This window comes from Trachurus japonicus, unplaced genomic scaffold (assembly GCF_045865225.1).
Source record: "Trachurus japonicus isolate A0001 unplaced genomic scaffold, Traja_1.0 AP030484.1".
NCBI lineage: Eukaryota > Metazoa > Chordata > Actinopteri > Carangiformes > Carangidae > Trachurus > Trachurus japonicus.
Window position 1 is genome coordinate 12,781 of NW_028220617.1, and position 25,905 is coordinate 38,685.

The following is a 25,905-nucleotide window of genomic DNA, read 5'->3' on the forward strand; positions in this document are numbered from 1 at the left end:
TTTTTTACTATTTTGTAAATTTTTATAGACAAAATGTTAAATCACTTAATAAAAATAAAGGAAAAACTTAAAACTTCAGTATAAAATTGTCCTAACCTAAACAGTTTTAAAAACACCTCCCTGTTATTTTATTTTATCCTGGTTTGAGGTCAGTTATCTGAACATTTCACCTGTTTGTTTCTTACTGTACGAGGGCAGATTATTATTATTACTGTGTGTATATATATCTTTGTATAAAATATCGTTGTGTTGTTGCTTTTATTTTTGTGACTGTGTCTGTTTTTTTTTGGGGGGGGGGGGGGGATAAAGACACAGATGTTAAACTTCAGAGTGTTTTCAGCTGTTTGGTTTGTGTCACTCGAGCTGTTTGGTACCAGAGTTTATTCTCATCACATGTTTTTACTGTGTCAGATTTATTTTGTGGTAAGTTTTGTGTTTTTTTTGTCGATTGATTGAAGCCATATTATCGTTTTAAATGTTTATTTTTGACATGTCAGAGCTCAAAGTGCCTTCTCTTCTCTTCTGTGGTATTCAAATGCACTTGTCAGTATTTTTAATATTGTGTCTATCTGTGTGTGTGTGTGTGTGTGTTGAGTCCTGTACACTGTGATGTGTGTGTCTGTGTGTTATGTACATGCTGACGATCGTCTGTATTGATCCAATTAAAGGTCGGTTGAGAGTCATGTTGTTAACGTCACTGTGTCGTCGTCGGACTGAGGCGTCCGCTCAGTCTGCCCTTTCACAATAAAACGTTCTACTGTCTGATTTAAAGTGCTGATCGATAAAGAGTTTTTATTGATATTCTGATATTTTATCAACTCACGTTTCTTCCTGAGCTTTCAGCAAGATCTCATGGTTCTCATTAATGGATCATTTGTCAAAAACATTTTTAAACATTCTGCTTTAATGTAATTTATTGACTATTTTAATCTCTGGTGATTTTATTTTTATATTTTAATCTAAAAATATCAATATTCAGACCAAGATGAGATCGACTTGCATCATAAAAACATAAAACCTGTAGCCAAAAAAATATTAAAGTTAGTGTAAAAAAGAAAATACTCTAAATTATTTATCAATAATTAAAATATTTTGCAGATAAATTCTTGTAGAAAATCTAAATTAATGAAAAAAATAAAATAAAATTCTGTTTTCCAGTTTCTAAAATGCAACAATTTTCTGCTTTTATTTAACAATACGAACATTTTTGATGATTTTAACCTTAATTTTGTTTCATAGAAAACAAGATGATTGATAAATTATCTACAGTATTGATGATGTCATTGTTGTTTCACTCACATTAAATCTAACTCACTTTTTATCTTCGAGGACAGAAACTCAGTGACCCTCTCTCTCTCTCTCTGGACAAATGTTTATTTTCCTTGTGAAGAACTCAAACTTTTGTTTTATAGACAAATCAAGTACAAAAACAATCAATCAATAAAGGTATTGGTGGTCCGTCTCCTGAAGCCGATTCCTTTGGAACCAAGTTTCCAACGAAGAAGCTGGAAAAACTCAAAAGTCCTCGAGTCAAAGAAATGAACGAACATCTGCATCGGTCCGTTATCGACCGATTATTGGTGATCGATCGATACTACGAGGACTGAAGAGAGTGACAGAGAAACGTCAGTTCATCTTCCACCGCTACATCACCGACGGCAACGCGCTGCTGCTGCTGATGACATCACAGAGGGGGCGTGGCGTGAAGGCGGGGCTCAGGGCGTCGTAGAGACGGTGGACGGCCACTTCCACCATCTCCCTCAGAGAGTCGTCGTCCGCGCAGGTCACGGCCTGAGGGTCAGAGGTCACCATGGTGTTATCAGCTGATTATTGAGTATTGATTTATACCATTATGATGAACCAGACGTTAAAGGGATAGTTCAACATTTTGGGAAATTCTCCTATCACCATAATTCCCTTGGTCGACCAATAGGTTATTACTCGACTAATCATGTCACGACTTCCTGTATCTGGCCCTTCAAATTAAAAGCCCTATAGCCTTTCATATACAGTTCAGCAGAGGTGGCAAGTAACGAAGTACAAATACTTCGTTACTGTACTTAAGTAGATTTTTCAGGTATCTGTACTTTACTTGAGTATTTATTTTTCTGACGACTTTTTACTTTTACTCCCTACATTTATACCCAAAAATATGTACTTTCTACTCCTTACATTGTAAAAACAGGCTTGTTACTTTTTTTTTTGACACGACGTAAAAGCACCGGTAAAAGACGTGACGAACTAGAGAGGGAGGGAGGGAGAAGAAGAGGGAGGAGGGAGGAGGGAGGGGGGGGGCGGTAGCGTAGAGAGAACCGAGTTACCAACTTGTACTGTAGCAGTGACATGGAGGCAGCAGCATGGAGGAAGGAAGCGGTGGTGGTCGGACTATCCGACGGGGGGGTTGAACACCGTACAATCAGCGCGATATAGCGCATTTACCGTTTACGAGCAGCAAACCTGTCCATGTGCCCGTGTCAGTGTGTACGTGCGCGCGCGCGCACGTGTGTGTGCGCGCGCACGTGTACGTGCGGTGCGACCGCACGCGAGAGAGACGGCAGGTGGACTGACTGGCAGTGAAGAGAGGTGATGAAACGCTGTTTACAAAATTCTTATTTGTGAGGTCTGTGGCGGCCCAAACGTTGGGAAACACTGCCTCTGGTCAGTTCAATCTTGATTATTCTGTCTGAACTTTTTTTGTTTAACAAAATTATCAAATGATGTAGGTTTCATTAACGGCAAAAATTCATTTTTACTTTTTACTTTTACTTTGAAAGTACATTTCAGAGCCTGTACTTTCTTACTTTTACTTGAGTAAAGGAGTTGAATCAGTACTTCTACTTTTACCAGAGTATTTTTTTACACATGTATCTGTACTTCTACTTAAGTACAGAATATGAGTACTTTTGCCACCTCTGCAGTTCAGTCATATTGATTTTGACTTAAAGCAGAAGTAAGCGGAATATTTGTGTTAATATAAGTCTTAAATAGTTATATCTTTCGACAGTAATCACTTTTATAGAGTGTTTGGTCCAAAACACGGGTCTGTCAGTCACTCTGCTCTGCTGTAAGCCGAGGAGAAAACTTTCCTTGTATCCTACAACCTTTATCCAATGAGGAGAGAGAACGGCATAAAGGGGCGGTCCTCTCTGTGTGTGCAGCCAAGGGATGCGCGTGAATGTGGTGACGTAGGGACGAGGGCGGGGACTGCTAACTCCATCTGCTGACAGGAAGTTAGCCAAAACCACCGGATCGCTTACTTCTGCTTTAATTTTAACCAGACACGGCTCCAAATGTTTTTTTTTTTTCCTGCGACCAATCGACCAATGAAATTTTGGTTGGCTAATGATTTTTTGGTCGACCGGTGCTTGGTCGACTATTTGGGGGCAGCCCTATAAATTCTGTGCAAAAAGATGTTGAAACAGTTTTCAATAAAGTAGTGAATTTAAAAGTACATGGGTTCTGTTTTGTTTTTGTTTTTTTAATCGTGGTATCGAATTAGTATCGAGAATCGTGGAACTATCCCTTTAATGTTCGTGTATAGAATAGATGTCAGACGCTGGACTCACTCTGGTCTCTGGGTCGATGCACGCCGTGACTCCGTCCACCGTCACACTCAGGCTTTTACTGTCTTTGAAATTCACGCAGTCGTCCCCGAACATGTCGCTGAAACGGAAAAAAAAAAACATTTTACCAGGTGAAAACAGAAAATATTTAATCTCTACCTTCATTTAAAAGTTTTATTCTCTTATATTTGGATCAATTAGGTTTAATTTTAACTTAAAAAGTGTCAGATTCTACAGTTTTGTCAGATATTTTAACCATTAAAACCATTTTCGAGGTGTAGCTACAGGTGTCAGACTCACTGCAGCATCAGCTCCAGTCGCTCGACGAACAGCTCCATGTCGAACGTTTCCTTCCTGCCCTCGTGGACTGAAACAAACAAACAAACAAACAAACAAACAAACAAACAAACAAACAAACAAACAAACAAACAAGCGTCAGTAAAGTTTCTGTTCATCAGTGAAATTAAAATAAATTCCCTCGTGATGCGTTCACTGACATTTCTGGGCGGTGGGGTTGGACTGGACCTCCAGGATCACCGTGGTGACGGCGTCTGCGTACATGTCGTTGAGCGGGTTGGCGACCCACTGAGACGAGAACATTTTCATTATTATCATTATTGATTTATATTGCTGCATCAATTAGTTCATAGAGTTTTTTACTTCAATTGTCTGTTGTTTTTACATTTTTCTCTTTGAGTTTATTGGTGTTGAGATTTTTGAAGTGTTTGAAAAAGTGTGATAAAAATAAAAAATTGTCATAATTATTGTATATATCTGTGTAATGAATGTATTAACATGTAATAACTGGTTAATAATGTATCTGTAACCAGGTCTGAGTGAGATCTGTGTCTAAAAACATAAATAAAATTATAAAATATACAAAATAGTTTGAAATAAACATGTAGAACAAATACTGAGCATTAATAAAAACCTGACTGCAGCTACATAATCATGTCATAAACTGTATATTTAATGTTTATAAACTGGTTTAAATAAAAAACAGACGTGTTCGTGTGCTCAGAGTTAATAAAGTTTTGATAAACAGGTCAGTTTTAGCCACTTCAGGCGACATGTGGTGGATGATGATGAGTGTAAAAAGTGTCGTGTTGCGTTCGAGTGTCCGACCTCCAGTACGACCATCCCGGCCTCGTGAACCAGCGTGATGCTCTTAAAGATCTTCACCGTGATTTTCTCCGTCCCCTCGACCTGCTCCACGTCGCCTGAAACACACACACACACACACACACACACACACACACACACACACACACAGAGGAAACAGGAAGTTACAGCTTCTACTGCAGCATAGATATATATATATATATACTGACTAGATGCCGCGTTCCTAGGCAACTCTATTGAGTGGAATACGTCAACGCGGCGGCCATCTTGGTCAGGGGGAAGCCGTGTCTACTTCCTGCACTAATCAACAGAGGCAGACGTCTATCAACCATTAAAATCGCCATAACTCACTGAATATTCAACCGATTTTCAAGCCGTTTGGTTTATTATAAATGTCAGACATATGTTTATGATACAACAACAACAAAAAATCTTTGAAAAATGTTTATATATTTTTTTTAATGTATTAAACATACACTTACATACTCAGACACACACCCACATGCATAAACACACTGAAATGTGTTCTACAAGGGTCTGACCGGTCTGACTGCTGGTCAGATGTATATCATGTCTATGGTCAGAACCCCGGACCAAGATGGCGGCCGTGTTGACGTACGCTGAGAAGCAGAACGCGGCATCTAGTCAGTATATACTATGGCCCAATTCCAATCCGACCCCTCACAGACTCACTGACTTAGAGGCGCATTAACGGGAAGTCCGTGAGTGTGTGAGGGCTGTTCCATTGTCAGATCATCAAGTCAGTGAGTCAGTGAATGAGCCCTTACTGCCCCCTTACCCTAGGGGTAGGGGAATTACCCACAGTTCATAGCGTTGTGAAGTCAAACACATGAGATGCCGTCGGAACGCAAGTGTTAAAAAAAAAGTAAATTACCACACGTAGTCAGAGAGAGCTCCGCCGCTCTCTTTATTGTTAATGGACAGGAGCAACAACCAAAAAAAAAAGAAAGAAAGAAAGAAAAAAAAGAAGAAGTTTACTGTCAGTATTAACGTGCAGTTTGTGATTATTGATGATGATTTGATCAGATCTGATCCGGGAACATTTTGTTTTGAGTCCGTCCACCTCACACACCTTGTGCGCGTTGAAAGTACGGTAAATTATCGGCCCAAGACCGGAGTCAACAACATGTTGTTGTCAAGGTAACATGTCGTGAGAGTGGGTAAGTGCTGTTCCATTCATGTTTACAGCATCTGGACCCTCACAGACTCTCACACTCTGTCACTTACAGCTGACGTCACTTTAGTCAGTGAGGGTTCAGGGCTTTAAGGAGTCTTTAGGGGGCGGATTGGAATTGACCCTTTGTCAAGGCCCCGCCCCCCACGGTTACTGTTGCTAGGTTGGACAAACAATGGTCACGGAAGGGTTAACTCCCATTGGAAACCATTGAAAATTAGGCAGATTTAAATTGCTTGTAAGGAAAATTTGAATTAACTTATACATCAGAAAAATAGTGTCCGTGATAGAGGACAGACGTGGCTCAATAGCGATTGAACGGGCATTACCTGACTTTTCCGAAAAATGGGGTAAAATCATTGTTTTGGTCACTCACTAGCTAGTAGCTAACGACGCTAGCTAACGTTAGCTACAAGCTAATCTCCGCCGATCTCCCGTTTTTCCTCGTAAAACTTCACAAAGTTCAAAAGACATTAGTAGCGGTAATGTTACGTTTGCTAGATAACTTTGAAGGTATTAGATCTTCTCTGTTTATGAACACGACCAGAGAGTGGACTGGAGAATGAATGAGCTTCAATAGCACTTCAGTACAGCCAGGGAAAAACAGGCTCACTTCTCATGAGGACTGCACACAACAACAAACAAAACTTTGCAGTTAACCCCTGACCTATGTCTACAGCTCCCCCTAGTAGACCACCCCCAAACCCTATTATTAAGCTCAACTAAATACATAACAGAAGGTTAAAGTAATATGTATACAGTAGCCTACATGTTTATTGATGTCTTAGGTTTGGGGAATGGGATAAAAATGACTCCATGAATACGTTCCAGATATCGTGAGTTGCTACTGCAGGAACCCCAGGCACATTTTAACTATATTGAAAAATTATAAAGTAGTTTTTGCCGAAAAACTTGCTGTCTACCTATCTTGTTTCATAGGGTTTCATTCCAGGGTTGTCCAACCTTAGAATGTTGTGCAACATGTGACATGGGGAGAAGCGCTCTGATTGGTGGATCAGCAACCAATCAGAAGGCCAACAAAGGGTCAATTGGGGGTTATATCTATGCTACTGCAGGAGGAGGAGGAGGAGGAGGAGGAGGAGGAGGAGGAGTTAGAGGACGAAGGGGGCGGAGCCAACTCACCTGCGAGGCTGCGCAGCTGCGTGACGAGCAGAGAGATCGGTCCAGTGAACGGGATCGCCTGAGTCTGCTTCACCGTTCCCATGGCGAGGTCGGTGTAGTCTGAGGAGGAAGAGGAGGAGGAGGAGGAGGAGGAGGAGGAGAGGAAGAGGAGGAGGAGGAGGAAGAGGAGGAGGAGGAGGAGGAGGAGGAGGAGGAGGAAGAGGAGGAGGAGGAGGAGGAGGAGGAGGAGAGGAGGAGGAGAGGAGGAGGAGGAGGAGGAGGAGGAGGAAGGGGGAGGAAGGAGAGGAGGAGGAGGAGGAAGAGGAGGAAGAGGAGGAGGAGGAGGAGGAGGAGGAGGAGGAGGAGGAGGAGGAGGAGGAGGAGGAGGAGGAGGAGGAAGAGGAGGAGGAGGAGAGGAGGAGGAGAGGAGGAGGAGGAGGAGGAGGAGGAGGAGGAGGAAGAGGAGGAGGAGGAGAGGAGGAGGAGGAGGAGGAGGAAGGGGGAGGAAGGAGAGGAGGAGGAGAGGAAGAGGGGGAGGAGAGGAAGAGGAGGAGGGGAGGAGGAGGAGGAGGAGAGGAGGAGGAGGAGGAAGAGGAGGAGGAGGAGGAGGAGGAGAGGAAGAGGAGGAGGAGGAGGAAGAGGAGGAGGAAGAGGAGGAGGAGGAGAGGAGGAGGAGAGGAGGAGGAGAGGAAGAGGGGGAGGAGAGGAAGAGGAGGAGGGGAGGAGGAGGAGGAGGAGAGGAGGAGGAGGAGGAGGAGGAAGAGGAGGAGGAGGAGGAGGAGGAGGAGGAGGAGGAAGAGGAGGAGGAGGAGGAAGAGGAGGAGGAGGAGGAGGAGGAGGAAGAGGAGGAGGAGGAGAGGAGGAGGAGAGGAGGAGGAGGAGGAGGAGGAGGAGGAGGAGGAGGAGGAAGAGGAGGAGGAGGAGAGGAGGAGGAGGAGGAGGAGGAAGGGGGAGGAAGGAGAGGAGGAGGAGAGGAAGAGGGGGAGGAGAGGAAGAGGAGGAGGGGAGGAGGAGGAGGAGGAGAGGAGGAGGAGGAGGAGGAGGAGGAGGAGGAGGAGGAGGAGGAGGAGAAGAGGAGGAGGAGGAGGAGGAGGAGGAGGAGGAGGAGGAAGAGGAGGAGGAGGAGAGGAGGAGGAGGAGGAGGAGGAAGGGGGAGGAAGGAGAGGAGGAGGAGAGGAAGAGGGGGAGGAGAGGAAGAGGAGGAGGGGAGGAGGAGGAGGAGGAGAGGAGGAGGAGGGAGGAGGAGGAGGAGGAGAGGAAGAGGAGGAGGAGGAGGAAGAGGAGGAGGAGGAGGAGGAGGAGGAGGAGGAAGAGGAGGAGGAGGAGAGGAGGAGGAGAGGAGGAGGAGGAGGAGGAGGAGGAGGAGGAGGAAGGGGGAGGAAGGAGAGGAGGAGGAGGAGGAAGAGGAAAATGTGGAAGAAGAGGAGAAGGAGGAGTCTGTTAGTCACTCCATCATTTATGTCTCTACTTTCTTCACGTCTTCATGTTCATGTCTTTCTCTTTCTTTACTTTTTTGTCACTTCTCTCTCTTCTTTGCTTCTGTAGCCTTTTGTCTTTCTTTCTATTTCTTCTCTCTTTCTGTCCGTCTTTTTTCTTCCTACTATCTTTTTCTTGTTTTGCCTTTTTTGTTTGTTTCTCTTTTTTTCTTTGTTTCTTTCCTTTTGATTATTTCTTCCTTGATCTTCCTTTCTTTCTACCTTCATTGTCTTTATTATTATTTTGATTATTTTTTTCTTCTTTTCATTGTCTTTCTTTCCTCCTCTTTCTCTCTTTTTCTTTATTTCCTTCCCTCTCTTTTTCTTAAGTATTTCTAAGTATTTCTTCTTTCCTTTTCTTCCTACTATCTTTTTCTTTCTTTGCCCTTTTTGTTTCTTTTCTTTCTCTCTATTTTCTTTCCTTTTGATTATTTCTTTCTTGATCTTCCTTTTTTCCTGTTTCTTTTCTTTCTCTCTTTCTTTATCTTCCCTCTTTCTTTTTTCTTCGTTTCTTTCCTTCTGATTATTATTTTCTTGGTCTTCCTTTCTTGCATTTTCTTTCAATCTTTCATTAGTTGGGTTTCCATCCACCTTTTCTTATGCGCATTTTGTGAAAATGCGCATAAATACTTGAATGGAAACGCCAGAAATTCAAATAAAGGCAGTAAATGCGCATAAAAGTTTATACGCTTGGAGGGGGTGGATTTGTCAGCGTATCGAATAAAGGAAATGCGAGTTTTTGTGATGGAAACAGATTATGCGAATTGAGGCAGAGTTTGTGGGTGAAGCTGCTGGACTTCACCCAGCGACGCCCCGGTCTCCCACCGCGACACAAACGCGCTCCGTAACCCATAATCTTTTGTTTATGACGGTTAAGACTACACAAACACACGCCGTAACATCGTTATGTAACTTATTGATTTTTCACCGGCTTCGTATGTAAACAGATGCACATGGGCGAGAGGAGCATAACCAGAACAGCGGAAAAGCGAGCGGACTTGGCAGTTCCCGACTGTCTTTCTGTGTAAATATCTCATGTTACAACATGAAAACCTTAAGTGCGGCCTATATATGTATTTTCTTTTAAAATGTAGCTGGTGCGGATTATACAGGTGCGTCTATAGTCCGGAAAGTACGTAAATTGTCCATGATGTTGAGTGTCAGCTGAGTGTCAACTGTTGGATACATTCACGCTCTCTTATGACGTAATCTCACGGTGCACTCCTCCTAATCGCAAAACACTAATGAATGGAAACGGGCATAAATTCGCATTTGCTTTTTGCGCATTTTCACAAAATCCGCTTTTAAATTCAATACGACTTGGATGGAAACCCAGCTATTGTCTTTCTTTCCACCTCTTTCTCTCTTTTTCTTTCTTTCCTTCACTCTTTCTTTATTTCCTTCACTCTTTCTTTCTTTCCTTCCTTACTTCTTTCTTTCTTTCTTTCTTTCTATCAACCAACCAACCAATCAGTCCAGATGTTGAGGTTTACTTTCTGTGACAGAAGCAGCTTGAAACATTTGATGACGGATCAAAAACATTAAACATTCATCAATTATAATAAGTGTTTGACCACACACACACACACACACACAACCTCACACACACACACACACAGTCTCACAGACACACACACACACACACACACACACACACACACAACCTCACACACACACACACACACACGCAGACTGACTGGAGAGGTCGGACGGCGTCAGGATGTGGTAACTGAAGTTTCTCTTCACCAGGATCCCGGAGACTCTCTGACCCTGAGAGCACTTCTCATCCGCCAGCACGCCCATCACCTGCAGCACAGCACAGCGGAGCAAAGCATGCTGGGAGTTAACAACACGGCCCACACCAATACAACAACACAACAACAACACACACACACACACACACACACACACACAACACACACACACACACACCTTGGCCAGTTTCTCTCCTCTGAAGTTCAGCGTCACGGCTTCAGTGTTTCGCGGGTTGTGGACTTCGATGTGAACCTCGTCGTTGTCTTCGTACTCTCGGATCAGAGCCGCCTTCAGCCGGGCCATCTCGTTCTGCTCGCCGTGCACCAGGATCTGCACACGCACACACACACACACACACACACACACACACACACACACGGACACACACAAACTGCATTAAGGTGGGACACTACAGGTGAATAGGGTAGAAATTTAAACCAACAGATATCACCATGAAACTTCCCAAGTTTATCACTCACATTAAGACAAATATTTTTTGTATTACAAGTTTTGTCAAGTTTTATGTTTAAATATGTAAATGAGGCAATATCTGATGAAATATGCGCTAATTTGCATACATTTCCAGAACCGAAATCTGAACAATGGATAAAGAACCTTTCAAAATTCTTGTTTTATTTTGTTGACATACTAGAGTCAGAAGTTTTTACAGAGGGGATTTTGGATATGTCTTTGTATCACTCTGTAAATGAGAAAATACTGTCACCAGCCCTAAAAATTCAAATATCGCCCTGTTTTTATGAATAAAATGTTGTATAAATCAGGCTGTGGATGATATATCAACAATCCCCTCTGTAAAAACCTTCCGAATATAGACAGGAATAAAACTGGAAGGTTTGGTGTCTGTAAGTGCCGCTGAAGTGGAGATTTCGGGTCCAGAGTCTGAGGAAAAACTCATTTTGAGAAAACGGCCTTTAAAGATTTGTACTGTAAAATTCCATAGATCATTAATGTGAATCGTACTTTTACGATTGGTTGCGGATACGGAGGAAACGACAATTTTTGGATCCACATAATTGTTCAGGAGAGAGAGGGAGCTTTACAGTGATACCTGACATAACTTTTGGTGAATTTAGGAGAAATCTACTGATGAAAGAGACAAAATGAAGTAAAATAAAAAAAACCTTAATGTGGATTTTCTACCATTTCTTTCCACTTTTCTGAGAGAAAAATATCCCAAAATCTCAAAATTGATCAGTGCATGAAAAAACAGTGTTTTTGCCTGTTAGTGTGTCACATTAAACCCAAAGGTTTGTGGATTTAATTAAATAGTGTGGATTTAAATAGTGTGTGTGTGTGTGTGTGTGTGATGTTTTTACCACGTGCGGCGGTTTGAGCGCCCGGATGAACTCGCTGGTCTGCTGGTAGTCGGTGTGAGCGGAGAAGGAGATGTAGTCGCCCGACATTTTGAGAGGAAGCTTCTGTCCCGACATGGTGGCGATCTCATCAGGCTCCGTCATGATGTGCTGCAACACACACACACACACACACACACACACACACACAGTATATTAAATAACCTGTATGAAAAGTTTCATCATTTAAAATAATATAAAAATATTATTAAAAATTCATTAAATCCCAGCAGCACTTGAACGCAACACGACACACTCTTCTGATCGGTCCTACGTCGTTAACACAGGAGTCTGTCACAGATTCAGATTCTTGTTACGCAGCCACATTAAACTCAACATTATCAATAAAACTGACCGGACTGATCCAATACTGGGAATATCTATCGATGCCGATCAATAATATAATTTAAATAAGAGTCTTATTTCTGGTTTTTATTCAGATACACACACACTGTAAAAGATTTTGTTTCAGCAATTACACTGTTCTCAGTCAGAGTTATTTGTGTTGCTGTTCTTGCCATCGCAGTTATTATCTCCAAACTATAAGATACCGATTAAAGGAGAAGTTATGAATAAAGAAAGATGCATTTGGGGCAGACAAACTAATTTTACAGCTGTTATTGTCTATTTTTATTTATTGCTGTGATTGTTTATTTGATTTCACTCTCTCACTCTCTGTTGTTCTTATCTTGTCTCCAAAAGTGAACACAGACCTGACATTTCTAAAACCAGTGGAGGAAACGTTTCACTTCCGGTGATAATAATTTTTTTTAAAAACTGCAGAAGGGACCCGAGGTGTCGCAGGTTTGATTCCCACCTTGGCGAGCGTCCCCTCCACGCAGTAGCCGGCGATGATGACGCCGTTCCTCTTGTCCGTGCACCAGCTCTCAAACAGCTCCCGGGACAAACCGCTCTGCATCATGCCGGGCGACGCCATCACCACGCTGGGCCCGATGTCGTCGAAGTGGTCCATGCTCTGACACACACACACACACACACACACACACACACACACACACACACACACACACACACACACACACACACACACACACACACACACACACACACACACACACACACACACACACACACACACACACACACACACACACACACACACACACACACACACACACACACACACACACACACACACACACACACGTCAGAAAACAAACGACAAAGACAATGGAAACAGGCAATAGCATACATAGGGTTGCAAAATATCGGGTATCGGGTAATATCGGAAACTTTCTATGGGAATAAACGGGAATAAATCCGAAATTTACAAAATTGAAGGTTGGCCCTTAAAGGGATAGTTCACCCTAGAATGATATTTCGCTCATTATCTACTCACCCTCATGTTGACTAAGGGCTGGAAGAATTTTCAGAGTCCACCATCCCTCCTCTGAGTTACAGGGGGTCTCGGCGTAGCAGTGCATTTCAATGCAACGGTTGCAAAGGGACACCAGAGCTCTTCGTAAAAAAACACACACAAAAAAACATCCAAATACCTCCATGTTGCTCGTATGTAATGTCCGTCTTGTGCTGAAGCCCCAAATTGCGTAATTGTCCCGAAAAAAATTAAATAAGTCCACATTCCAAGCATGTCTGTAGCATTAGCTCCTAGTGTCTGTTCTTCCGCTGCCAGCGCGCATGCGCAAGGTTCTGGCTCGTACAAATACGGCTCAGCAAAGAAATGCAGCTCGTCCTCGACATCAAAATCTTCAGCCATGGCTAAAATATGTTTTAAGAGGCCAAAATTGCACGAAAAAGTGTTGTCCCGGTGCAAGGCAGGCTATTACGGACTGCTTCTAGTCCTTCACCGGGGTAAACAAGGAAGCGAGTCGGTCTCAGTGCGAACCTTGCGCATGCGCGCTGGCAGCGGAACCGGACAACAGACACTAGGAGCTAATGCTACAAACATGCTTGGAATGTGGACTTATTTAATTTTTTTCGGGACAATTACGCAATTTGGGGCTTCAGCACAAGACGGACATTACATACGAGCATCATGGAGGTATTTGGATGTTTTTTTGTGTGTGTTTTTTTTACGAAGAGCTCTGGTGTCCCTTTACAACCGTTATATGGACATGCACTGCTACGCCAAGACCCCTGTAACTCAGAGAAGGGACGGTGGACTCTGAAACTTCTTCCAGCCCTTAGTCAACATGAGGGTGAGTAGATAATGAGCGAAATATCATTCTAGGGTGAACTATCCCTTTAATAAGCAATTAGTAATATTTTACTCAACATTCATGTTTTTGTTGTTCAGTAAAATAGCTGATTGTTCATACAAGAATTAAAACTTGATAAAGTTCTACTCACAAATAAATCTGTGGAAATGTCATGTTTTTTAATTGTATTGTTATTTTGCATGGATGTCTGCTTATGACGAAACAAAATATTTACATTTATGTTTGGATATGATACAGTTTGTTTAAATTACCCCAAATTTCCAGTTAATCCCCATAAATTCCCATAATTTCCCATAATTCCCATGGATATTTTCCAATTTGGAATAAAAAACTGGAAATTTTCCGCCCCTTTGTAACCCTAAGCATACACAACGTATACACTGACAATACACTGACCAAAACAGACAAAACGGAAAACAAAGGACAGAACAAACCTGACGACACAATAAAACAGGACAGAAAAGTAAAAACAAAAACAAAAACAAAAACAAAACAAACCTTCAGGTTGCTGATGTGCTTGAAGACGAAGGGGTTGTTGATGTTGATGGCCTTGCGGATCTTGTCGTTCATGGCGTTGATGTAGGTCTGGTACACGGCCATGCACTTCCTGGCCAGAGACGAAGCGTAGAAGATCGGGATGTCGTGGAGCTCCGGGTGGTTCTGCCAGTACTCGTCTGGTCCACACACACACACACAAATAAAGTTAATGAACCTACTGCTATGAGTATAGGGATTTATTTATTTATTTATTTATTTGGTTCATTTTGGGCATGTCACACATGACCGAAAGGGAAAGCGGGAGAAGCAAAAGCTTATCTAGTCCCGCCCCAATACTCACATATTCATTTTTTCTGCATGTTACATTATGGCAATGGACCAATTTGCCAAAATGTTGAACTATCCCTTTAAGGTAAAAATCTTGCATAGTTCCTCTTTAAAGGTATAGTATGTAGGAATTCCCCCATCTAGCGGTGCGGTTGCATATCTGAACGTATTCTTGATGTTGCATTCACGTGAAATCGGGCAGACGTCAGACAGACAACAGACGCTGCATGTAACAGGATAAACAAGCGTCTATGTAAACAAGTGGTCTGCCAGCACGAGGCAAAACAATACAGGCGTAGCAATATGTTGTCATGGTGATGTCGTATTGTTTACCCGACCCACGTTTTACCGTCTTTCTCACGTGGAGTAAAATGACATCCGGTTGGTTTGCCGACGGCCGTCTGCCTGACTGCACCTGAATGCAACACCAGTGCCTCCGTCCTTCCTCACACTACACAGTGGCAGGGCCGTTGTATAGGGGAGAAAGGTGATGATAATTCTAGGGGCCCAGCGCCCAGTGGGGCCCATAAAAAAACCCCAGTAGTCTAATCTTTGTATGACTGATTTATTCTGTGTAAGACCCTGACTAATACTCATAGTACACTGTAAAAACTCAACATCCTTCCAAGAATATTTGTCTTATTTCTTGTCCAAATGTCTCATTTCTAGTCAAAGCTAATCTCTTTCCACTTAAAATAAGACTCATAACCTAAAAATTAACTTGTTTTTAGATAATTTTCACTTGTTTCAAACTAATTTTCACTTGAAATAAGTAGAAAAATCTGCCAGTGAAAGCAAGTTTTTTGTGCTTGTAATAAGGAAGAAAAACTTGTTCCACTATCAGATTTTTTCTACTTATTCCAAGTGGAAAATATGCTTGAAAGAAGTAAAAAGTGTCTAAAAACAAGCTACTTTTAATATTCTGAGTCTTATTTTAGGTATAATGATATTTGTTTTGACTAGAAATTACATTTTGACTAGAAATAAGACAAATATTCTTGGTAAGATACTTGGGTTTTTGCAGTGTAATGTTGCATTAGCATCAAAACAAGGTAGGCTACTAGGCTAAATAAAAAATGATAATACATACGTAGTCTAAGAAAAAAAACTGGAAAAGTTAGGGGGAGGGGCCCACTTTAGTATTCTTTAAGGGGGCCCAGAATTCCTAGCAACGGCCCTGCACAGTGGTGACAGTTTTAACAGGCCGAGCCGACAGCTCCGCTGAGTTTCCGTGGTTACCTACGGTCACGATGCAACATGGCCGCCTCGGTTCGGTGCGTCGCCCACTCATGTATTTGTAACGACTTGTAACAACTCATTCTAAGGTACGAGAAAGCTTTCATTTGTATGCGGGTGTGATTCGACTTCAGTGAAATACGTATTTATGAAAGCAATATTTGATTTTTGCTAATAAAAAGCCAAATAAGTTACACACTGGGGCTTTAACGAGTGTGTATGGTGAATTAAAATGTTTCTGTGTGATCCATAGACAGAAACACGTCCCTTAGTTTAATCTTGTAAATAAAACTTGAAGCCTGAATTTATTTTTCCCTCAGCTGAAGGGAAAGCGCCACTCTTAGGTCGCCGTGCGTCGTCATGGCGTCGTTGTTGCCGTGGTCTCACCGAGGATGAGCAGCAGCTCCTGCGCTCGGCCCAGAGCGAACACGGGGATCAGACATCGACCTTCTCTGTTGACGATGTCGTGGACCGTGTTGCAGAACCGAGCCTCTCGCTCCTCCCGCTTCTCGTGGATGTGAGTCCCGTAGGTCGACTCCTGACACACACACACACACACACAACAAACACACACACACACACACACACACACACACACACACAGGTTCAATGTTAAGTGTCTGTGCTCTGTGTTTAAATAAAGATTGAACAGGTTGAACGGCTCCACTCACGGTGATGAGGATGTCTGGTTTGACGCTGGGGATCTCCGCCGCCATCAAGTGTCTGTCCTCCTGACGGGAGAAGTCTCCTGTGTACAACAACTACACACACACACACACACACAGGGATGCAAACGGGTCAGGACCAAAAAAGAGAGGTATTGTCTGGCGGGGGGGGGCTCACCATTAACAATATCACAGAAAAGTCAATTTCCAGTAGTTCAACCCCAACCAAGTATTGAGTGCATATAGATGGACAGTTTTCAAAAGGCCAACATTTCTATATTAAAAATGCTTTAAAAAAATAAAAACCATTGCAATATTTCAATTTTGGAGATACTGATTTTTAGGTCTTCACTGAATGTTAGTCATAATTATTACTATTAAAATAAACTGAAGAAATAAAGACATGGGATTTAACATCCCATTCGGTGTGTAATGGACATATAGGCCTATATAATGTGTTAGTTTCACTTTAATTGAACACATTCTACATGGCGGAGGCGACGTCTTTCCACTTAGGGCTTCCTTCACCTCTGAAACGGGGCAGAGCTCCGTGGAAACACCTGCCTGACACAGCAACGTAGGGAACCGTGCACGTCCGTGGAGCTGTGCGCCGCGGACGTGCACGGGGGGAAAAAAACGGCGTCACCGCTTTGGGTAACGTGCGTGCATGTCGCGCGTCTACATTGGAGGTCGGCTGTTATCAGTATAATCAGAGACCATGAATGAGTTCGCCTCACGTGATTGTCACTGTCAGCCTGTTAGAAAAACATTTTACTGACCCGAGCTGAGACGCTGAGACCCCCCCCCTCAAAACAAAAACTCTTCGGATCTGAACGATTCACACAAGTCACCTAATTGACCCTTCGCGTAAGCCCCGCCCCCTTGGTTACTGTTGCTACGCCGGGCAAGCTTTCACTCCCAGCCATGCTCCTGGCAGTATTTGGTATCGATTTCAAAGGAAATATCAGCAAATTTCTGGATAAACTGTTCTGAGATAATAGAGAGAAGAAATCACAAAGAGCATTCATAGTTTTCAGTGACGTGACTCGCGCAGGAGGATAAAACATCTGTTCAACGACACGACTGGACAATGTACAGAGCAGCAGTAAGGGCCGGTAATTTTACATCTATCAACCCACCAAGACTTAGGTCATCTCACTGGTCATGAAACGTTGTCAAACTCTAAGTTTTTGGGCGATTGTGAACCACATACAGTTTTCGCTGCTGTTTTGTTTTCTCCCACCGCTGTATCAGTCAGTGAAAGCAGTCCCTGCCTGGAGGATCCCTCGCCTAAAAGCCCAGGTAAAAGCCCTAAAAGTACAGCTGTCATTTCGGAGGTGAACATATGGTTTTCCCCATATCTACACTTGCTCAAGTCGAAAAAAAAAGTCCGCTCATATCTGAACATCTCTATATTGCTTCTGCCGCCGCCGCCGCCGCCGTAGTAGCAGCAGCAGCAACAACATCCTTCTCTACAAACAAATGTTTTTCGTCCTAGTCTCAAAATGTGTCCACAAAAGCAAACGTAATGACTCACTGCTGAAAGCTTGCCAGGCCTGTAGTTACGGTTGCTAACGTAGGATTGGACAATAGCCGTTTGTGGGAGGAGTTGGCGAAGGGTCAATTGGTCATGAAAAAAGCGAGTTTCGCTTTTCGGCGCGCTGTTTGCATCCCTGTGTGATGTTCAGGGACAGTCAGGACAGTCTGAGGACTGACAGCTCTGAGGTTGAAGTTTATATTAATGCACCATGACACTGTGGCAGGTCTCTGTACTAGGGATGTGAATCTTTGGGTGGCTCACGATTCGATTCCGACTTTTAGGGTCACGATTCGATTCAAAATCGATTTTCGATTCAACCGATTCTTGATTTTCTTTTTGCGATTTTTAGTTTGCTTTATTAACACCAGACCATGTGAAAACGTTGAATGATGATGATGTCTACAGACTATTATATCAGAAGCCATATTTCCCCCCAAAAATGCACATCACATGTTTCAGATTTATTCAGCAGCAATATATTCGAACCATTTTAAAGTAAACTGCTACATGAAGCTGATTTTATAGGCTACTCTCTTTTCAAAAGCCTGGACTGAAGGATGTGAATATTTGGGTGTCTCTTCGATTCAAAATCAGTTCTCATGCACATGCACATGGACATGTAGCCTATCACCTGTAACAAAGGCTGCTAAAAAAAAAAAAAAAAAAAGAGACGGCACTCTGCTCTCAGGCCAGCTCACCTGCAGCCTGTCTGCAGCGCCACAGAGGAGCTGTCAGAGCTGCTGCTGCTGCTGCTGGTCCTCTCTCTTCAGCCTGCTGTTTGGCTGCACTTTGTATGAGTTTAAAAAAGTGAAGATCTAACGTCACCTGAGCACCGATCAGCTGATCCAGAGCGCAGTGGATGTGGCTGCTCACACCGTGTCCTAACTGGATGCGACGCGAACGAGCGTCCGACAATCGCGTCACATCTGACGCTCTCTGTCCACACTGAATCCGTGCGTCTGTGGGAATGGAAGCACATCAGCTGTGCGCTCGCCCGCTCGACAGACTGGAGACGTAACTACCCGGTTAAAAGATGGGTGAATTGTGCCTTTTAAACAGAAAACAAGTTTCTTGAAATATAGAGCCAACAGCAAGTTGTCTCTATAGTGTAGGAACACGAGTTGTAAAAAACATAATGCAGGGTTTTCTGTAACATTATAAGACGGCGCACCGCCCCCCGCCCAAGATGAATGAAGAGGCTATTAAAAAAAAAAAAAAAGTCCGCTAGTCTCCTTGAAGCGGCTGTTATGTGTCTCTCTCTGGCGGTGTCAGCTGATGTGCACATCTGCAGCAACCCAAACAAATGCACATGTTACTGTTGACTGGCTCTATTCCAGCCACATGATTGGTTCGACGCGGTGGAAATCTCATTATCATTGGTTATTTGTATTGTCTGCCAAAACATGGATGAATGAAACATATCGACCACGTCTCATATTTCTATTGAGGAAAAGTTATTTCACAATTTATAGACACAACACCGACAAGCACTGAGAGCCGCATGTTGCAGTGACGTTATATAGGCTATAAAAAAAAAAATCCGCAAATAATAAGCCGACGAAAAGGTGCAACTTGCCACTTAACTTCTTGTCGATGTATTATTTGCGGGGGCTTTCGGGGGATCTGCTGACGGTGGAGGATCTGGGACTGATTCACTGTGGACCACCACCAGTCTGATCAGGTCCATCACAGCACAGCAGCTGCAGCACTGCCCCGCTGTCACATTACTCTCGCGTATCAGCTCAATCTGTTTACATTAAACCGACATCAGGAGAATAATGAGAATTATGATTAAAAATATATTTGTTTCGAATTTTGGCCCCTGGATCATGATTTTTCGCATTCTTGGTTAAAAAAAAAAAAAATCCTCTAAAAAAAAAGACAGTTGGGATGCATAATGTGTCTCATAACAGTATACTGTGCGTCACGCTAGGGGTCGGTGGTGTTTTATTCTAGGGGTCGGTGGCGGCTGTGAGACAGCAGCGGCTCCACGGTGAGGGGGGGGGGGGGGGGGGGCAGCTTCTGCTCACCTGACTCTGTGCAGCTTCTTCATTAAATCCAAACAGTCCGACACAGCGACGCACTGCTCCTTTGACTCTAAAGTCTCTGTAGCTCATCAGCCCGGAACTCGCCGACATGGATCAGAAGCGACGGCGGCGTTTGGCCTCAGTGTCTCGGACTTCCAGAGCAGCTACAGCGCAGCGTTGTGACCTCAACCATGGTTGATGAGAGCAGAAATGTTGTTGTAGGCCTGTGCATATTCTCATTTGTCCAGGTCATAGTATTTCAAAGGAGGTTAAATCGAAAGCAACTGGACTTATACTGAGTCTCCAGACCAGTTAGTTGGACCAGTCCCAGCCTGGTCAGATGCTACATGAACTGATGAAGCCTCTTGGATGAGAGGTGAAACGTCTTCCTAGACAAATAACTAAGTCCAGTTGAACCTGCTTTGAAAAGTTGTTGGCGGGCTCGTGAATTTTTTTTTGACACGAGTCAAAAAGAGCGTCAAACCGCGTATCTCGCGTTTGGTCGCGCGTCACAACTCGAGCGAAAAAAAAAGCGTTCCTCGTGTTTGGTGGGAAGCCCCTTGTGGGTGGGAAGCCCCTTGTGGGTGGGAAGCCCCTTGTGGGTCTTCCCACCAAACACGATGAAATAGACGAAGACGCGAAGGTCCCGTCGCCCAAAAAGAATCGCGTGTATTGCGTCGCAAAAAAAAAAAGTCGCGTCTACCGCGTCGCGCGCCTAATCGCGTCTCGCGCCTAATCGCGTCTTTGCGTTACGGCCTTTTACACCGCGGACGTAACGAATAAACGGTGACGGTGTGAACGAACAACATAGAACAGGACCAGACGTGGCGTTGTTTCCTCTTTTCACCGACAGCTCCACTCTCCCTTACTTACACTAACTACTGTTATTGTTGAGGCCAGAGAATTGTGGGATTTGTAGTTTTTGACCAATCGCAGGTTGTGCTCTTTCTTTTTGTGATTTTCCTGGTTCACACATGTATTTTTTTTTAGGGGCAAATGCGAGTGAAATGCTCGTCCATGGTGGGCATAAGAAAATTTAAGACCTGTCTAAAATGATTTAAGACTTGAACACAATAATTCAACAAATTTAAGACATTTTAAGGCCTAAAATTTAGATTTTCAAATTTTAGACTTTTTAAGACCCCGTGGATACCTGTTATTTCATATAAAAGTTTAAGTGCATGCATATTTTATGATGCTGTGTATTTCAGGTGTAGGTTAATATACACACACCTCAGGAGGCCTGTTGACTGGTTAAAACAAGGTAATCAGTAGATGGGAATTAACTTCAGATTTAGTCACGGATCACCTTCAAACTCTCCTTGTCATGATATTTGAATTAATTATACATCAACACCAGCATATATAGGATTAACACAACATACAAATGAATAAAATGATCTAAAAGTATACATTTGTTTATTATTAATTGGATTATTCAACAAAATGTTAAAATTATAAAACCATCCTTCAACTTAAAGCCCGAGGCGACGTCTTTAAACTAGGGCTGTCAAACGATTAATTTTTCTTTTTCTTTTTTTTAATATATATATATATATACACATATATATATATATATATACATATATATATATATATATATATGTATATATATATATATATATATATATATATATATATATATATATAGATATATGTATATGTGTATATATATATTAGGGCTGTCAGAGTTAACGCGTTAATCGCGATTAGATTAATTAAAAAAATTAACGCGATTAAATTTTTTAATCGCGGTTAATCGCGCCCATTTTGTCCTCTGTCTGCTGGACTGGAGGACTGGAGTGTGGGACCTCCAGTCCAGTAGGTGGCGGTAAGCCACCTTCAAGTTGGTTGCTACACAAATATACACAGTCTAACATAGCTCTATCCATTGATTTTTTGACGGCTTTGTTGTCAACAAATGCACATGGCCATGTATTGATTTTTTTGACAGCGTCGGTTGTCAACAAATGCACGTGGCGATGTATTGATTTTTTGACGGCTTCTGTTGTCAACAAATGCACATGGCCAGGCAGAGGCGTAGCAAAGTAAAGGGCAATTTCCACTGGATGCAATTCGTTTCAATTCTGTGTGAGTTTCATGCATCATGTGTTATGATTAGGTAGGCCTGCTAGGTCTGGTCTAAAAGTTGTTTGTCTAGAGATTATAACACTTTGGAGGGTTGAAAGTCCAAAGCGCCATATATAATATTTTTAATAGAGATTAATCGCGAGTTAACTATGGAAAAAATGCGATTAATCGCGATTAAAAAAATTAATCGTTTGACAGCCCTAATATATATATATATATAAAAGTAGTGGCCTAGCTTATATTTATTTATATAAATAAATAAAAGTAGTAAATAATAATGTCAGTGCTTATGTGGGAGTAAGAGCGTAATGTGTAGATAATAAATAAATAAATATATATATATAAATAAAAGTAGTGGCCTACATAACAAAATTAAAATAATGTGATGACAATAACTTTTATTATTCCTTAATGGGGAATTCATTTGTGAATCTCTCCATTCTGTAGGTTACTGAGCAGTGTTGCTCCCTTGCTTTCTCTCTTGATATCAGCAGGGATCATCAGCAGCATTCTCCTGGAGCTTGAGTTGCTGGCCCTCTCGCCCTCTCTCCTACCTGCAACACCTCTTGGGCTTTGTTTGGTATTCTGATTTCCTTTATTTCACCCTACAACACACACACTACTGTACTCATGCACTCACAGCACTGATCATAGACCATAACTTTCTTTGTCATGGTCGTTTTGTGACAAGTAGCAATTCATCTCAACTATATTTGGTCTGTCAAATTTGTAGTGAAGAAGAGATCTATTTAAAAAAAACCAAACCAAAACATTTCAAGGCTCATTTTTTTTTTTTTTTATAGCCTGCTCAGAAATGCCTCAGAGGAGAGGGCTTCTTCCAGTTTCTCCTTGTAAATTTGGAGCTTCTTTGCTCCCTCCTTGGACATGTGCCCCACCAGGGCCTCGGCCATCACATTTAACTCACTGTCAAAAAAGAACAATAAAGGTTTTCAGCCTTACTTCCTTAGTCCATCGCTAAACACAATTATTATATACATTAATCGATGAATTAATTAAATTACACTGACACTTACAGTCTGCATATGTTCGGCCATTCAGACTAGTCAAGTTTTACGGCGGAACTGGTTTACTTCCTGTTTTGTCATCCGTTTTGGCGGTCTCATTTTACATCTCGCGTGGTTCAACGTGACTTTCCCGTGTGGAGGGGGCGTGTCGCGTAGTGACGTCACTACGCGACACGCCTCTACGCGAAACGCCTCCCTCTTGCAGGCCGCAGACAGACCCTTCTCACTTGAAGGTGCCTTACCGCCACCTACTGGACTGGAGGTCCCACACTCCAGTCCTCCAGTCCAGCAGACAGAGGACAAAATGGGCCGTGATTAACCGCGATTAAAAAATTTAATCGCGTTAATTTTTTTAATTAATCTAATCGCGATTAACGCGTTAACTCTGACAGCCCTACTTTAAACAGTTTATTTTGCTCATCAAATGAAGAGAAATTGACTCTGGAGCCTGAAGTCTGTGATTATTGATTAGGATTTTCAATCAATCACTTTTTAATCAAAACACAGCTGCGTTTTAATCTTCACTGTTTCTGCTCCAACTAAGATAAATAAATCATAATAACATCTGTTCTTTGTCGCAGCAGAGAGAGTGAATCACTGCGATTCATATGTTTATAATTTACATAATGTGATATTATGTGATAATGAAGTTTAGGTGAAGAGGTGCACTCTGGGAAATATTTTTTGTGAGTTGATGAAATTACTTATCAATATGCGCTTCCATTTAGACATGATGACGATAAAGTGCAGGACAACACGGTGTTAAAAACAGTTTCTTTTTTTAAAAGGATTTGTATTTCCATGCTTTTATTTTGAAGGGATGCTGCATGTTTTAGAAGCCTTACTTCTGATTTCCTGTTTGTCAGACTCAGTTTATTGATCTGGTCACATCGATTATTGATTGAAATGTTAAATTTTTCTAATTTATTTACTTTACGTGTACATACTTTCTTTTCTTTGTCTTGTTTATTTGATGTTTGTTTATTTTATTTCATGCTCTTATATCTTATGTTTTGTATTTATTTATATTTACAAGTTTACTATTTGCCTTATTGGTTTGTACATCGATTTATTTGCAAAATAAAGTAAAAAAGCAAAAAACAAAACACCAACAGAGGGTTGAACAGCTGAGTCATGTGAGTGGCGGTGAGCGTCCGTTACCTTGACGCCGGCGATCTCGATCATGAACATGGCGGCGCCCAGCACGTGTCCGGCGTGGTAACACCAGAACTTGATGCCGGCCACTTCCTTCACCTCGTGGAAGTTGATGGTCTCGATCTTCTCCATGCTGTCCTCCAGGTCCGTCTCCGTGTAGAGCATGTCGTCTGCCGAGATGTTACTGTCACACACACACACACACACACACACACACACACACACACACACACACACACGCAGCATCAACACACTGCTGTGTCACAGCTCCACCTGACCGTGGTTTCAAATCGCTGCTCAGTCCGTCCTCTCCGCGTCTCTTTAACGTCCTTTAGTGACTCGAACTAACATATTGTCCTGTTGAAGCTGTGGCAGCGAGGGGCCGCTGCTGGGTATCGAACCTTCTCCAGGTATCAAACCGTCGTTGGTGCTGATTGAACGGTGCTCAGATCAGATGTTGCTTCCACAATCAAACTGTGTTTAACTGTGGTGATCGATCATCTGTTCAATACTTTTATTCGTCCAATAAAATGTCGCTAAAGCTCCGATTGGTCCCCACCAGCCACCGTACAAACTCAGACCAACTCGTCTTCTGATGACACACTACACGATACGACCAGCAACTGTACGCTCCTACGTCCGTTTTTAGTTCTTGAACGTCCCACCAAAGATTTTTTTTTGCTCCTGAATGTTACACGTTTATTTCTGTTACATAAAGTCGTCGTTCACTTTTATAGCTGAAGCCCGGCTCTCGTTTTAGTTCCCTAAAGGCCAAATGTAACGCTTGTTGTAGCTCAGTCATCAGTCAAACTGTTGCTGAGTTGAACTTAAAGTTTCAAAAAGGTTCAACTTCAATATGACAATCATTTATGTGCACAGAGTTTCTGTCTAATGAGAGAAAAACATTTATTTCTAACTGACGCTATTGAGACAAAGTGTTTGTCACCAGCATTTTATAGAAACAGCATCAACACAACATGTTGTAATAATGGATAATGTTGTTAAAAGCTTTAGAAATATTATATATTTTATCACAACAGCACAAAAAATGCCAAAGATTTGACGTTGTCAACTTCTAATTTGTGGTTATTTGATGTTTTTTTTTTGTCTTTACATCAGAATCAATTGTTTTTTTTTTACTGTGTGATAGACTAATTGATTAATTAATAGTCAAAATGATTATTAGTTGCAGCTTCAAAAGGTCAAAGTGCACCAGGCGCGGCGTTATGGGTGGGCCTAACGGGCCTGGGCCCACCCACTTGTAGGACTGGCCCATCCAAAATGACAGGGTGAACATAACTTTAATTAATCTAAGGTTTAATTATTTATTTATTTTTATTTCAGATAACTTTACCACAGGTTTAAATGTGTCAGCATTTGGTGATTTTCATTTAAGCAATATCACACAAGAGGGAGTGCTGTTGTACTGTATATCAGCACGGGTGTGATTCGGTCGCAGATAATCACACCGCAGGGAGGCAGAGGGCAGGCTACGCTGCCTCATTGCGTAACTCTACTGAGTGTGAGCGGCACGT

At 42.3% G+C, this 25,905-nt stretch overlaps 1 protein-coding gene across 1 annotated transcript; it reads right to left on the bottom strand.

The window, feature by feature from the left end:
- Positions 1-1,621: 1,621 nt before the first annotated feature.
- LOC146960351 (cleavage and polyadenylation specificity factor subunit 3-like) lies at positions 1,622-25,874 on the bottom strand. The gene is made up of 15 exons (XM_085772450.1): positions 25,840-25,874; positions 24,377-24,554; positions 16,539-16,628; positions 16,255-16,405; positions 14,305-14,480; positions 12,423-12,581; positions 11,570-11,716; positions 10,410-10,562; positions 10,175-10,283; positions 7,024-7,122; positions 4,689-4,783; positions 4,061-4,148; positions 3,864-3,930; positions 3,567-3,663; positions 1,622-1,791 (listed from the first exon to the last, which is right to left on the bottom strand). Exons 1-15 carry the CDS (start codon positions 25,872-25,874, stop codon positions 1,645-1,647), a joined length of 1,791 nt encoding a protein of 596 aa, XP_085628576.1. The 3' UTR covers positions 1,622-1,644.
- Positions 25,875-25,905: the final 31 nt, after the last annotated feature.

Excerpts from the sequence above, each read along its gene's own strand:
- LOC146960351 (XM_085772450.1), bottom strand. The coding sequence starts at position 25,874 with ATGAGGCAGCGTAGCCTGCCCTCTGCCTCCCTGCG. Across the intron at positions 14,481-16,254 it reads GGAGCTGCTGCTCATCCTCG|ACGAGTACTGGCAGAACCAC; the intron begins GTGAGACCACGG and ends TGTGTGGACCAG. Across the intron at positions 7,123-10,174 it reads GACGCCGTCCGACCTCTCCA|ACTACACCGACCTCGCCATG; the intron begins GTCAGTCTGCGT and ends CTTCCTCCTCAG.